The sequence below is a fragment of the Heliangelus exortis genome, chromosome 9 (genome assembly GCF_036169615.1).
Source record: "Heliangelus exortis chromosome 9, bHelExo1.hap1, whole genome shotgun sequence".
In the NCBI taxonomy this organism is placed as follows: domain Eukaryota; kingdom Metazoa; phylum Chordata; class Aves; order Apodiformes; family Trochilidae; genus Heliangelus; species Heliangelus exortis.
Genome location: NC_092430.1, coordinates 8,849,307 through 8,864,674, shown reverse-complemented (window position 1 = coordinate 8,864,674; position 15,368 = coordinate 8,849,307). Strand labels below are relative to the sequence as shown.

Below are 15,368 nucleotides of genomic sequence, written 5' to 3'. Positions count from 1 at the left end.
TAGCCAAAATCATCTTTGAAACAGCCATCTGTAGGAAAAAAAAAAAAAAAAAAAAAAAAAAAAAAGTCTAACATGTTACTCAATCTGCAAAGCTTGGACTTTGCTGTTCCAAAGGGGAGCAATTCCTGAAACAATGACCCCACCTTAGGAGAAATTGCAATCAGCTCAAAATAACTTAGGATGAACAACAGGGATACTGAGGAGCTAGAAATCTAAACAAAACACCTGCTTCTCACTTGGGGACAGAAATGTGGGAAATACCAAACTAAAAATACCCCCCCAAAGCAAAGAGAATACCCAAAGTGGCTCATTTGCTTTTTAATTACAATGTTGTCCAGAGCTCTTCTGAACCCAAGCTATCTCTCCTGACATGCTCTTGTACTTACACTAAGTTCCTGCACAAATAAGTCAGAAGAAAGGTAAGCTTCCAGAGCTGTCTATCAAGTAGTTTTCCCAAATTACTAAAGACACGTGCAATCAGAGTAACAGGCTAGAAGAATCGTATCAGCTTCTGTCAGGTTTGAAATCAGCTGAAATTAGCTCTGTGCAGCTGACAAGGCTAACCTGGCACAGCAGGGCTCCAAACCCACCTGGCATTTCAAACCAGTAGAAACCAGTCTAACAGGATTCTGATGTCTCACTGACTTCTGGCTCCCTCGAAGCTACACATTTGCAAGGAGATTCACCAAACAGGCAGTCCTTGGACCCTCCACCCAATAACCACTGAGGAAGGAAAAACTGAGAGCTCTACTATCCTTGATCAACAAGGTCAGCTCTCTTCTTTCCCTGCTTCTGGGTGGAATCTTTCAAATAAAAATTCCTTTGAGTACTTACCTCTCTGCAGTTCCAATATCCATCCATGCTCATTTCTTCCATACCAAGTGTTTCAGATGCAGCCAGCAAATCTAGCAACAGAAGTGGGTATCATGTTTTCTCACCCAGGGCAGCATGGGTGCTGTCTGCCTCAGGGACACCAGGCCTGGCTGCTCACTAAGGAGTCTGTCATGGAAAACTTCAACCAAGACATCTGCTGACCTCCTCTTCCAAGCATACTATCCTGGTGTTACTAAACCTCCCTGCCCTCAGCAAGGTATTATGCCCAGGATGTTATTTCTCACACCATGTTCTTGACTAATCCATTTTATCCCAAACTAAACTTCTGTACTGGAATTTTAGTGTCAGATTTATGTCCCCCCCTGTCTAGGAGACACGGTGCTATGGCTGTTAAATTATCCACTTATATTCCAGGGATAAGCCTGGAAAACCTCAGGAGTTTTAGCCCACTGCTACTTAGCAACAATTTTGCTAGCATCTTCCAAGCAGAAATAAAGAAGAGGATGGCATCAGGAGCATTGTTTCCTAACCAGCAGGAAAAAGGAAAGGGAGCTTCCTCTAGATGCAAGAATTCTTGTTAGTACATAGACATATGTCAGCCATCTCAGAATTATAGGATGAGTTTCATACACCTTTTACTTCTTGAGATTCTCTCAAAATCTTCCTGCTGGGATGCACTTTCACCATTGCATGTGGACTAATTTAAGGAAAGGAATAAAAATAAGGTCATGTTTTTTTGTTTAAGTTAGTTTCAAGTGTTTATAATGAAAAGCAGAAGGGCTTGCTGATTTCCACTTCTGCTCTTCTGGATGCTTTAAAATTAGGTTGATTCCTCCTACCCAGCTGGAGAGCACCTGTGTGTTTATATATGCACATATATGCATACATAAACACATATGTAGCTCCAGAGGGGGAATTCTTTAACATCTCAGCTCCAGCCTGTAGCTGAGGCTGCCAGAGGAGACCCAGGGGACGATGCATGGAATGTGATGGGGTAGGCTGGACAGCTGTGAGATTTGTGGATTGAACAAGTAATCCATGAGCAGAGATGGAAGTTGTTAGTGGCATACAAGCAAGAGCAGATTTTTAATCATTAGTTTTGAGTCGTGAAGAATCAAGAAACAGTTAAAAAGATAAATCGTCCTGGCAGCAGAAAAATAGGCAGTAATTTTGTGTTAGTCATTAAAGATGTATTGATGTGTATTAGTTAATTAGCACAGAGTAGCTGCTAAAAATACTCCAGGTTTCATGCAGAGGGAACTGTGTGAAGGCATCTACCCATTTCTATTTCAGTAGCCATTCATAGGATGCACACATTTTGTGTCTGTGTTTGCACACCTATGCTTACATAGAGGGTTCCATAATGCCAGATTTAATTGTGGAAAACATTTTTTGCATCTAGCAAGGCCATTTGAGTAATTTTTAGCTGTTTAAAATGTACTGGTTCCTCTTTCCAAGCCTGACTTGTTTGGTCTCATGATGTATAAAGTACATGGCTTTGGAGGCTATATTAAACCAATCCAATCTATATTTTTAGTCTCTGAAGTGTTTCTAAAACAAGTTCTCTGTAACATATGTGCAAGACATAAAGCTTTTACTGTCACAAACATGCTGTAAACTGCATGATTCTTTCTTGATTTTACTTGCTATAAATAAAGTACCACCACTAAGTCACAGCAGCAAACCCCTCCTGCTACCTTTCTCACCTGAAAGACTGTCTGAAAATGGAAATACTTGTAGCTTGATTCTCTTAGGACTGGCCATAGGATTAGGTCTGATTTACAAAACATTTGTTTTCTGGAAACGTGGGGAGTCAAAGACTTTGATGCTCTCTCCTCCAGCCCCAAATGTATTGCCTATTTTTCTGTGGCTTCAGTTGTGAACCTCTTTGGTCTGCGTCTCGTTTTCTGGTTGGTCTGTTCTCATGCTCCTCCTGGTTTCTCCACCCCTGTGCCTTAATCAAATAATACCTTGGACTTGCAGCTTAATAGTTCAAATTCCTTTGTGAAATGTCATGTACCTTTGCTTTGGAGAGGGGCATGGGCTTAACTTGGGTGGTCTCTTGCCACCACCCAAAACAAAAAGGTCTGGGTTCTTAACAGTTCAGAGGAGGGTTATCCCAAACAAATGAAAACATAAATATATGTAACAGACAGGCAGCTCACAACCCTGAGGGCTTTAGGTTAAGGTGTTGCTGGCAGTCAGTCCCCTGCAGCAGGGGTGGCTCAGCAGGACATCTCAGAGTGCATTGCATATGCTGCCTTAAAGGCTGTGCATGATCTTAAACCTCTGATGAGGAGAAACAAATTCATAGCTACATCTGCTGAGAGCTAAATCTGCCAAGGGCTGAGGCTCTATGTGCCTCTGCTTCCCCTGGCTCAGGCAAAACCACCTCCCAGTGCATGGGTAGGTCTGAGCCCCCATCCCCTCCCTGCTTTGGCACCTACATACAAGAACCTGGTGGGTGAATAAGGCTGGCTGCTGGATTCTGGACTGTGCTCCATCCCCAGGGAGCTGCTTTCACTGTGTTAGGATGCAGAATGAAATAGTTCAGATACGACATTTCACTTCGCTTAAAAGTGAGGGGGAAAAAAATCACATCAGTGCCTAATGCAGAGGCAGGGATGTAACAGAGGACTGGCGGAGGTGGGAGGCAGAGGTTTGTTTTCAGTTGGCACAAGACTTGCCAAATAATATCATTTCAGAAGGAAATTGACAAAATGCAGCAGAATGGGTATTTGTGTGTACATTCAGATTGTACTGAAAGAAGAAAAGTTAAAGGAGCCATGTTAACTATGAGGGCTCAAAGACAGAAATAGTATCTTCAAATAGCTCCATCTGGTTCATCAAACATACATGAAAGGTGCATCCTGTGCAAAACCTTAATAGGGCTTATACCTGAAATAAGCACATGAAAAGGTAGAAAGGATACATGATCTCCTGCCTGTCTACAGCATAGAAACCCCTCAACTGAAGGGTTGAGCCACTGAGCCCCAAAACATTCCAGTGAGCTGTACATAATTTAAAAGGACATCCAGTCATAGAAAGAGTTCAGGTGACAGCAAAACTAACCAGGTAACTCCATGCAGGGGTCACTGCCCTCTGTGCTAAAGGCACCAGCCTGCCTTCTGGTGGGACACAATCCTTGCACACTTTGTGTGGCCACCCAGGCACATCAATACTGTTACCTTGTCCCCGGGGGTGGCAGGGACACATGCTACAGTCTGACAAGTCTGTGACTGTACATCCCTGTACATCCTGTAGGGATCAGCTGTATTAGAAGCTGTTGGTTCCTACTTGGAAATATCTCCATACTGTATAGCTGGAGATTTCAGTCTGTCCCTAATGTTAATTAAGAAATCTTCATTAGCTTTCCAGGCAAGAGAATCGTATACCATTGGCAAATTGGGCATTTTTTTCATTGCAAAATCATTAGGCATTCTTGAAGTAGACACTTTCTTACTGCAGTACATAACACTTCTCAGACAACACACTTCCACATTTTCAAAGGGAATTAGGAAGTTAATGAGCATCAGATCCTCTAGCAAGCAGAGCCACTTGGTCTCATCCTAATGTCTGAGCTGAGCAGAAAGTGAGAGATGATCAACAGGTGCCAAAATATCCCTCCTGCTCCAGGCTGTGCTTCTGAACCCTGCCCAGACTGAACCCATCTGAAATCCCTGCTGCAATCTCAGCCTTCAGCCTGCTGCTCCTGCTGCTAAAAACATTCTTACCTTTGATTAGATCTAACTGATTCAAAGGAGTTGCTCTTTTGCTGCACCTGGCACCCCTTGAATCCCAGTCAGCCTCTACAGCAGGAACCAGCAGTGAGTTTTAGGCATCCACAGCCTGGCAAACACATCCAGTCCCACCCCCAGCACAGCAGTGCTCCCTCTTCCCCACACACCTCCACGTCTCCAGTCCCACACTGCTCCAGGAACCTCAGGCCCAATTTTTACTTTGGATCTTATGAATGCCTGCAAATACCTGAGGGGTGGGTGTCAAGAGGAAGAGGCCAATCTCTTTTCAGCGGTGGCCCAGTAATAGGACAAGGAATAATGGGTTGAAGCTGAAACATAGGAAGTTCCATCTCAACAGGAGAAACTTCGTGCCTGTGAGGGTGAGGGAGCCCTGGCCCAGGCTGCCCAGAGAGGTTCTGGAGTCTCCTTTTCTGGAGCCTTTCCAAACCCACCTGGGTGTGTTCCTGTGTGGCCTGCCCTGGGTGACACTGCTGTGGCAGGAGGGTTGGACTGGATGATCTCTAGAGGTCCCTTCCAACCATTAACATTCTGTGATTCTATGATTTTACCAAATGTCCCCTAACACAAATTCATGGCATTTTCCTGGTAAATGCCACTGCTTGCTTTCTTTTTTTTTTTTTTTTTTTTTTTTTTCTTCCCCACTGGCAAGGAAAACTTCTATGCACTAAAATTCCTGGGGGCTAAGTGATGTGTGACTCAAAACGCATCCCTCTGGTGCTGCTTCATGTGCATCACTTGCTGGTTTTACCGTCCTTGCCTCTCTCTTTCTCCCTACAGGCTGCTGCTGCAGTCTTCTTGAACCCCACAGAAGGATGTTGGCCTGCAAAGCATGCTCAGGTAGGTGGTGAGGCTGCAGCAAGATATGAGCTCTCAAGGTGGCAAATGAATACAGGTGGTGGGATGCATTACTCCTGACCAAAGGCCTGACACTCCTCTACCTGTGACTATCAGGTCTACTGATACTCTGACTACCTCCTTGAAAAATTCAGCACAAATACTCAGAGAGGGATAGTTATGGTCCACACCTGCTTGAATGATTCATTCTATGTCACTGAATAGCTCGATTACTACCAGAATGTTGAAATATGAAATTGAAATTGATCCTTTTAACTCATCCCTAGCTTCAAGCTTCTTACTGTGTCCAGTTCTGGAATCCACAACATAAGAACACAGAGCTCCTTAAGAAGAGGAGGCTCCCAGGTGACCTTATAGCAACCTTTTGAAGAGGGCCTACAAGAAAGCTGGGGTAGGGCTTTTTGTACATTAGGAAAAAATTCTTTCCTGTGAGGATGGTGAGCCCCTGGCACAGGTTTCCCAGAGAAGCTGTAGCTGCCCCATCCCAGGCAGTGTTGAAGGTCAGGTTGGATGTGGCCTTGAGCAGTGGGAAGTGTCCCTGCCCTTGCAGGGGGATTGGAACTGGATGAGCTTTAAGATTCCTTCCAACCCAAACCATTCTAGGATTCGAGGATTCTAATACATCTAAAGCAACTGCAAAAGCCAGGGCTACTTGATTGACACACCAGCAAGCTGTTTCTCAGTAACTTCTTAGAGCATCAGTTTTGGAAATGGAAGCATTTCCTTCAGAAATACATTCTGCTCCTGAACTCTTCAGAAAGGAAAAAGATATATTTTGTTGATAGCCTCCACAATAAACAAGTGCCCCCTCACCATTGCCTCTCCTAGAGAACATGGAATGAGTTTTTCTCATTGCTTGTGACATGCTATAGTCAGTTCTGGTCAAACTGAGACTCTCTGGTAGTCTGACAGCAAACTAACTGCTGAGGATGGACACACCTCATTCCTCTGATGGGCCAAAAAAAGTGCAAATGGCAAAGGTAACCGCCCTGCTTTGACAGGGCTACTGAACACAGTCAGGTCTCTGGGCAGCCCAGCTGAGAGAGTTTCACTTAGCCATGCAGAAGGCTTCTTCTCTACCAGTTATCCTTGTAAAAGCCCAACAGTGACATCCATGTGCTTTCATATCCACCAGGTAAGAAAAAATAGTCTTCTCCATGCATGCATGCACTCCCCCACACACACATGCACACATCTATTTGCCTAATGATTCCTTTGGAGATTTACATGGGTTTGAAATTACTCCTGACTGGGAAACTGCTCCTGTGAAAACTTTAATGCATTTTTCAAGAAAACCCTGGCAGCAATTTGCTGAGCATTGCAAACTCTGTTGGCCTGTCAAAGGCCACAAAAGAGAGAGAGGTCTCTGCCCCAGCCTGAGTGACATGGTCCAGGGGTGGCCACTCGAAGCACACAGGAGCTCTGATGCAGGGGAGATTGTTAGAGGTCCAACCCCCTCAAACAGCAAGGTATGAAACAGTTTATAGAAGAGAAATAAATAAAACCTAAGCAATTGTAGACTCATCAGATAGTCCTAGAATGGTTTGGGTTGGGAGGAACCTTAAAGCTCATCTTGTTCCAGCCCCCTGTATGGGCAGGGACACCTCCCACCAGCCCAGGTTGCTCCAAGCCCCATCCAACCTGACCTGAGCCACTGCCAGGGATGGGGCAGCCACAGCTTCTCTGGGCAACCTGGGCCAGGGGCTCAGCACCCTCACAGGAAAGAATTTTTTCCTGATGTCTGACCTAAATCTCCCCTCTCCAAGTTTGAAACCCTTGCCCTTTGTCTTCTCACTACACACCTGTGTCAAAAGCCATTAGACTGTCAATTTTGCAAGCCCCCTTCAGATATTGGAAGGTTTCTATAAGGTCACCTGGGAGCCTCCTCTTCTCAAGGCTGAACAACCCTAACCCCTCATCCTGGCTTCACAGGGAGGTGCTCAGCCCTCTGAGCATTTCAGTGGCTCTGCTCTGGACACATTCCAGGAGCTCCGTGTCCTTCTTATGTTGGGGACTCCAGAACTGGACACAGTGCTCCAGGTGGGGTCTCAAAAGAGCAGAGTAGAGGGGGAGAACAGTGTTTATGGTTGGGGAGAGAGAGTAGAGTTTAGGGTTGGGAAGGACTGTAGGTGTAATGTTAACTGTGGTCCAGCTAACAGCAATCCTTGCATCCTAGTTGCAAGGATCAAGCCTTTGGGCTTTCATCTTGGAACAGTAAGGAAACAGAAAAAGAAATAGCCTCTTCTTGCTTTTCAAACCATCTCCAACAGCAGCTGTTTTCATTTTGCTGTTTTGCTGAGCCAGAACCAGGCCCAGTGAATCTCTGTACCTCAGACTAATCTACAAACCAAACTTACCACCACAACCAACAAATGGGTCCTTCATACACTTCATACACTTCCAGTAACACTGGAAACAATTTCAGAGCAACCACGAGTTTCAAACAGCCCCAAAGCCTTGGCAGGACTGAAGTTAGAAACCAAATTTAGCATCTGTGAGCTGCATGCTCAGGTAGTGAGAGGAAAAAGCAGGCTTTGCCATCTGGAGCCAAGAAGCAGAACTACTCAGGCCCAGCACATAATTCCAGATTGTGACCCCACCTCACAAATTTTGGAAAGCAGAGGACTGACAGCTGATGTTCCAGTTGTCCCTGATGTCCCAGAGTCAGCTGGAGAGACCCTAGGGGCAAGGAAGGGAAAGGTTTGTGGCACGCATGGTTTTACAATGATTGCAGAAGACCAAGAATAAAACTTGGGCTGCTTTACCTTCCTGAGTATCCTGTGCATTGAATATACTGTCATGTAAAAAAACAGTGATACATAAAAGTTCTCAAAACAGCACCCAGTGACTAATCCACAGCACTATTTTATGCCCTTCTCTCAGTGAACTGTCAGTTTTATATTCACATTTTCCTTTACAGCATCTCTTGCTGTTATTCACGTTCGCCCCATCAGTCACAAAATGACACTGGGTACTTAAGAAAGGCTTTGGCAGCTCTTAGAACTCAGGAAGACAAATCCATCAGTGACTGCTTAAGTAATCTGTTCACATTTTACCCAGTCTTGCAAAGGCTAAAGAATCAACTGTTTTCCTGTTTAATCCTAAAAAATGCTTGGGAGTACTGGCAGAGTCCCTGTACCTACCCACAGAGCAGCAGAACCCCCGTGCTAAGTCCCCGTGAACCTGAGGGGTTTCATGGGCACTTGAGGGGAACTCTGGGAAGAAAAATCAAGTCCCTGTGTTCATTATTGCTACATAATCCTGTCTCTTCTACCTTCACATCCCAACAGCCTCATTTACCTGCATTGCAGAGGTGTGTGTTGTTAATAGGAGTTAGGAGACACCCAACCCTGTAAAAGGCATTAATTCTTCTACAGCAAGGAGAAATACACAGATAATAGGTTAATAGAGCTTCCTTTTTCACTTTCTATTCTGTTACATTTTTATCCTTAAAACCAAGAGCATGGCCATTGCCTGTATCCACTCTAAACCAACCAGTAATTCACTGCTCAACAGTGACAAAAGGGAGTGGTCATAAGCTGAGCAAATACAGTAATGTTTTTCAGGAACATCTTTAGCACTACCAGGTGTCATGTCAGGACAATTGCAGGCATGTCAGCAATGTGGGGACCATCAGAATAAGCCTTGCAAGGTGATGATCTCAGAATGACCTCAGACAAAAATCCTGGAAAGTCCCCATTGTCCTCAGCAGACAATGCACTGTAGTCTCTAAACTGACTAGAACTTTGTCTTCTCTTTTCCTGTTTTGTTTTGTTGTGTTTCGTTGGCCTGTCTCCAGTTCTAATTCAGATCAAGCAGATGGAGTTGTGGAAGTTACCTGTCTTCTGCTGCTCTGCTGATCCAGCATCTCAGTTGCCATAGAGACAAGATCTGGAAGCCATGGATGGGAGAGAAGCTGCCAGCAGGCTCTCTACCAGTGGTCCCTGGCAGGACATTTCTCAGCAGGTATTGAGAGACTCACGTTCAGTCTCTGAAGGTGAAGAAGAGCCAGAAGATGCTAACCTGGTGACCCAGGAGAGGGACTCACACACAGAGTACATTGCCATACAAAGAAATTCCAGGTACTACCGGTCCATGAGGCTGCCAAAGAGAGAAAGAAAAAAGACTTCAAGAGAGACAACGCACATGGGGCGTGCTACAGGTGAGTCCTGACCCAAACAGTGAGATTGGGAAATATATGAGTCGGTGAACTTAGAAAAGAGACACGAAAGGTAAAAAGCAGCTCAGCACATTCCAATACAGCCCTGCCCCATGGCACAGCTGGCAGAGGGCTGCCATCTTTCTGTGCTCAGCCTGCAAAATGGTTGGAGGTTTAAACAAGCTTCATGGTGGAGAATCCAAACAAACACAGGGCTGTGCTCTGCCACTCCCCTGCTCTTCAAGAGAAAAATAATTTCAAAAGGGAAAGATGAAGCTGTAAGTAGAGTAGGAATTCCTTTAGCACACAGAAAGGACACATTCAAAAGCGAGATCCATACAAGTAATTGCAAAGCAAGCTGAGCAGCCCTTGGAGTCAGCAAAACCAGAGCTGTATGTTTAGGGAGTGAAGCTGCAGAAATGCAATGGACTGTTTTGAGAGGAGAGCAAGACTTCTCTGGAAATGCAGTTGCTGCCCCCAAGCACTGAAGACAGCTGTAAGAAATACCTAAGCTCCCTTTGAAGTCAGGGACTGAAACAACAGGAACATCCTCCAGAACATACATGTATTGAGTTTCAGTATAAGCAGAAGGAGCTGGATTTCTCTGGGTATGGGCAGTGCAGAGCAGGAGTGCAAGGCCTAAGCTGGCACCTTGTCTGAGCAGCTACCTATGAAAGAAAACAAGACAAAGATATGAGAAGCTGAAGAGAGGGCCAGGGAAGGAGCTATTGCAACACACTCAGAAGTACTGGAAAGAGGGCTGCAAGAAAAAACTGGCAGTGACTTTGATCTAAAGGCTAAGTGGGAGAGACCTGAAACTGAACAGGGCAAATGCCCTTTGCTTGATGTCCCTGGTGTTCAGTGAAACTGAGTTTTATAACCCCTTGGGAACAAAAAGAATGGCTGTGAAGGGGGCTATCTTCAGGTTACAATCTAGCAGAAACAACGCACTGTACTCTGAACTCTGGCGAGCTGCATGAGTCAAAATGATCCACACCTTCTGATGGCAGAGTGTGGTGCAAGGCACTGAAAGCCTTTGCTGTGTTAGGTAATAGTGAAGCACAGCCTTCAGCCTCTGAAAGCAGACCCAAGTTCTGTATGAAAATAAAGGACAGACATCCTCCACCCTAAAATAAAGGAGGTCTGGAAACATCCCCAATGTCTCCTGCGTGCTTCGCCAAGGGAGACAGGATGTTTCAGCAGTATAAAGGCCCATTCAACCCTATGGCATGGACAGAAGGGAAGTTCCCTCCCTTCTCAAGTTTCTAAGCAGACAGCGGCAGAGCAAGGAGCTCCTGTTTAGTATTCTGCTACTGTTGTCAATGAGGTCTGTGGATAAAACAAGTGTTGCCTGTGCCAGAGCAGAGCTGCTCCCCACCCTGCCAGCCCAGCAGCAGAAGCAGAACGGAGCCAGCTTCTTGTTGCCTTCCCAGAGCTGCTGCAGAGCAAGCACAGGGACAGAAGACTCATCCTCTCTCCTGCTCCCCAGCATCCCAGACTCCAGACAGCTGACGAGGAGGCCCTCTCAATCTCCCCTGCTCCTGCTGCTGCAACAGGACCAGCAAAGAAGGACCCACCTTCTTCACACCTCTGTAGTGTCATGGCACCAGGACAACAGCACAGGAGGACTTCCCTCCTGTCTAGCCAGTGTCATTGAGGAAGGACAAGCTACAAGAAGGGCTTGTCTCTTAGCAGCTCATTAGAGCATCCACAGAAGCTGACCTGCGCTTCCCTCCCACACCCCCTCTCTGTGTTACCACCCCTGAAACAGGATCTGTTCCAAACAGGACTTTTTCATCCATATCTGCAACTGTCCAGAAGGACACACGGGGAACACCATTTCTTTTCTCCAGTCCATACAGCAGGACCTGGACTAGGAGCAATAGCTTTTTCTCCAGTACGACTGGAGCACATCCAGCTCAGAGCTGCAGCTTTTACCTTCAGCTAGGATTGCTGAAGCAGCTCTTCTGCCCTCTCCCTCTGCTCCACTGATTCCATCCCCTCTCTCTGAAGCTGGACAGCGGGTGCTTCTACACCAGCCTCATTTGTAGCAGGAACTTCTTCTGACAGCATTTGCTGATGTGCATGGAAGCAAGGGATGGGTGAGCTCTTTTACCTTCACTTCAGCCCCACTTGAACAGCAGCTATCCAAGAGCCTGGCTCAAGCTCAAATGTTAACCTGTTCTCATTTTGCTTAGGGATTGGGTGGGGAGGAGAGGGAAGGAAAAAAAGAAAGGAAGAGAGGGAAAGACACAGGTAAAAAGACAACGTAGGATACAAAAGGGAAAAAAGCATTCAAGGAATGAGAAAAACAATAATGTAAAAGAATGTAAATCCAGCAGCAAGAAAGGTTTTGTATAGGTACCCTTTGCACCAGCCTAGCTTTAGCTTGTAGCCTAGGAGCTGAAAAACATAATAGATGCTTTACTTGAACTGGGATAAGGGTTTCTTTGTTTGGTTGGTTGGTTTTTTTCCTTAAGAAATCTCCTCTGACAGAAGGGTGAAACGTTTAAACTATTCAAAAGGCAAAGAAAATAACTCAAACTAGCATTTTTATAAGCCGTTGGCACTGTTTTAGGGTGTTTTAGAGGTCTGGATTTCATCCTTTCCCTCTGAAAACCTGTAGTATTGATTAAAAAGCTGTGTCAGAAACCAGCTTCAGTCAGAGCTTGACCTGCCTGTGCTGTCACCAGTTTGAAATGCAAACAGAATTATGACTTAGACAAAAATATTTATGATTAAAAAATGATACAATTTAACAACAACAGGTCTCAAACAACGGAAGGTTTCATTTGAAAAGTGAGATGCATCCTCTCCTGCCAAGTACTCAGGGAGTAAGTCACAGGCTTAATACAACTTTGGCTCCCCATGAAAACATCAGAGGCTCATCTGAGGGAAATTAGAGATGCAATTAAAAGTCAAGCTCCTGTCTCACCCAAATCCAGCCTTAATTTATCCAGTAAACTGAACATCTACTGTGTGCCTTAGAGCAGAGCAGTAATGAAGCCCTGACTCGAGAAACTGAATACTGGCATGCACAGGCACACACAACTAAACCTTTTCTGCTTAAACAAATGCACTGAAAACCACAAATGCTTGGAACCCAATTTTCAGCGCTGAAAAAGCTGCTCACATCCATAAGGACTGATATTGTAAATCTACATTTTTTCTTGCCTGCATTTGGAGCTTGTGACAAAGGCTGTGCCACCTTAAACTATGCAAGCTGATGAGCCTGCAGCCTTGTTTGAAATCCAAGCTAAAATGTAGCATCTTTGTGTCTGCAGTCTTCCTGTTGCCTCTGGTGTAAGCAAACCACTCCCTACAGTAAATGTAAAGATGATCCTTAGGAAAATGACAGTTTTAACATTGTTTTTTTTTGTCTTATGTCACAGGTTCGCTCAAAAACAATGAGCCCACCCAAGAGTCTCTGAACCTTTTATCCCATAAGGGTTCACCCTCTGTGGAGAGCTCTGGCAGAGCCACGTTGGAGGAACTCTGGATCCAAAGGTAAGGAAGTGCCCACACAAGGGATTCACCACGTTTCCTCTGAAGAATATAAGCAGAGTGGTGCCACACCAAGAATGCTTGTTTGGGGAAGGGCAGTTGGACAAACCTATAGCTACTGACCTGTGCCTCTCCCCCTGACTTGTAGTGCTCCTCTTAATTCTGTACACTTTTAGCACTGTGATATTAAAGGTATTATAAGCACAAGTTTGAAAAAGACAGAGAAGAAGGAGAGGAAGAAGGCAATTGGGAAAACAAGAAAAGGGGAATGTGGTGTTGGATCAACCTGTGGTGTAAGCAGACAGCAGACTGCCTGCAGCAATTTTTGAGAGAATAAGGAGAGTCTGAAGGCACATCCTTATGGAACATTCCAGCATAAGGGTGATCCCATTTTTTGCTTTCCCAGAGAGCTCTCCTTATGCCTGTTACACAACCCCACATGGAAAATGTGATTTTATAGCTGAGGAAGTAGCTACAAAGATGTTTTTTAAAATATTCTGACTTTAACTTTGAAGAGCTGAGAGCTGCAATGGCAGGTTTCAGTGAGGCAGCCCTTTTTGGCTGAAATCCTGCAACAACATAGGCTGAGCAAATGCTCTGATCCCACAACTCATGAATTGACATACATGCCATAAATTTACCCTCACCCCTGCTCTCTTGCTCCTGCAGCCAAGCAGAGAGAGAAGCAGTTACCTAGCCTTACATTTTCTAATATATGAGTGAGGCATTCTCCCAAACACCCTCTCCAGCTCCTCATCTCTTGCATGCATTAACCAAGAGTCCCCTGTTGAAGATCAAGCTGAAAGAGCTAAATACTTTGCTCTAGAGGTGCACAAATTCTGCTGCATTGCCTGGCCCTAATTACTGAGCCTCCCTTTGCTGGTGTGAGGCATAGTGCCTTTCCAGACGCCCTTCCTCATGGAGAAGACTCCACGTTAGCCAGACTGCCAAGTTGGACTTAAATAAATATAGAACAGTTTAGCCCTGGCTACAACTGACTGCCCTTTGGCATTACACTGAGCGTATGAAACTAGAGGGTTACAGTCAGCTACAATGTCAAACCCATCTCTCTTCTTCTCCTTGGGGCACAATCATCCCTGTCACTCTCTGACGTTCTGATGCTGCCACTTAGGCAGCTCTGAAATTTGCAAACTCTGGTTCTCTCTGGAGCAGGAAACAATGAGCCAGTGCTGCAATTCAGCTTTATCAAAGGTGCTGCCATGCACAGAGCTTGACAGGTCAGTACAGGTTCCAAGTCATGTGTCTGCAGAAAGCATTGCCTAATGCTGCTGAGTGACAGTGTCTCTTGCAACTGAGCAAAGAATGAGACCAGAGCTCCAACTCAAACCCAGCCCATGTGCTCCTCCTCCCTTCTCCAAAAGATTGGCTGTAATTTTTAAGAGCACCACTAGAAAGCTGCAATGTGAAAAGCCTGCATGAGCCCGGGGGTACTGGCATTATGTGCAGAAATTGTGCAGATAAAACATCTCAAATGTTATCACTGGTCTCAAGAGATGCACGGAACCTCTCCCTGAAAGAATGAAACTTATACCTGTCAAATAAGAGTTCTTCTGAAAGCAGAAGCTTGCAGCTCTGCAGAGAGGACAGCACTGGCACCTCTGGCCATGGGTCATGGGAGGGTCCATGGGGTTCTCAGGAATGAATCACCATGGTTTCTGAGGGCAGGTGGAGCATCAGCTCCCCAGCTCTTCACACTCAGCTGAGTCCTGTGGCAGCTATGTAACTGCTGGGACTGGGCTGCCACAATCCCTCCTTTTTGCATGAAGATAACCAGCAGGTCTGGCACAAACATGCCCTGCACAGATAGCGATGCCACCTCACAGGCAGTCATGCTACATCATTTATCATAGAATCATCACAGAATCATAGAATGGTTTGGGTTAGAAGGAACCTTAAAGATCATCCTGTTCCAATCCCCTGCAATGGGCAGGGACACCTCCCACCAGCCCAGGTTGCTCCAAGCCCCATCCAGCCTGACCTGAGCCACTGCCAGGGATGGGGCAGCCACAGCTTCCCTGAGCAACACTGGCCAGTTTCTCACCACCCTCACAGGAAAGATTTTTTTCCTAATGTCTAACCTAAATCTCCCCTCTTCAGGTTTTAAACTATTGCCCCTTGTCCTCTTGTTAGACACCCATGTAAAAAGCCCTACTCCAGCTTCCTTGTAGGCCCCCTTCAGGTATTGGAGGGTTGCTGTAAGGTCAAGAAGTTATTCTTGCTATTAGCACAAGAAG

At 45.5% G+C, this 15,368-nt stretch overlaps 2 protein-coding genes and 1 long non-coding RNA gene across 7 annotated transcripts in view; 2 read left to right on the top strand and 1 right to left on the bottom strand.

Moving 5' to 3' along the window:
• Positions 1-15,368, top strand: part of LOC139799717 (uncharacterized) — a 328,047-nt gene that overhangs the window by 209,576 nt on the left and 103,103 nt on the right. The window lies entirely within an intron of this gene.
• Positions 1-15,368, top strand: part of NGEF (neuronal guanine nucleotide exchange factor) — a 48,790-nt gene that overhangs the window by 1,616 nt on the left and 31,806 nt on the right. The window contains exons 2-4 of the mRNA XM_071751951.1: positions 5,373-5,432; positions 9,250-9,612; positions 13,002-13,116. Of these exons, the coding sequence (XP_071608052.1) occupies positions 9,351-9,612; positions 13,002-13,116 (377 nt within the window). The 5' untranslated portion in view covers positions 5,373-5,432; positions 9,250-9,350. The remainder of the gene's footprint in view (positions 1-5,372; positions 5,433-9,249; positions 9,613-13,001; positions 13,117-15,368) is intronic.
• Positions 1-15,368, bottom strand: part of NEU2 (neuraminidase 2) — a 39,596-nt gene that overhangs the window by 14,573 nt on the left and 9,655 nt on the right. For 3 of the 5 annotated variants that reach the window (XM_071751963.1, XM_071751970.1, XM_071751965.1), the window contains 2 exons: positions 3,292-3,406; positions 835-905 (listed from right to left, as the gene is read on the bottom strand). The gene's annotated coding sequence lies outside the window, so the exon portion shown is untranslated. Of the gene's footprint in view, positions 1-590; positions 611-834; positions 906-3,291; positions 3,407-15,368 lie in introns of those variants that run through there. The other 2 variants (XM_071751964.1, XM_071751966.1) reach the window with 2 other exon arrangements.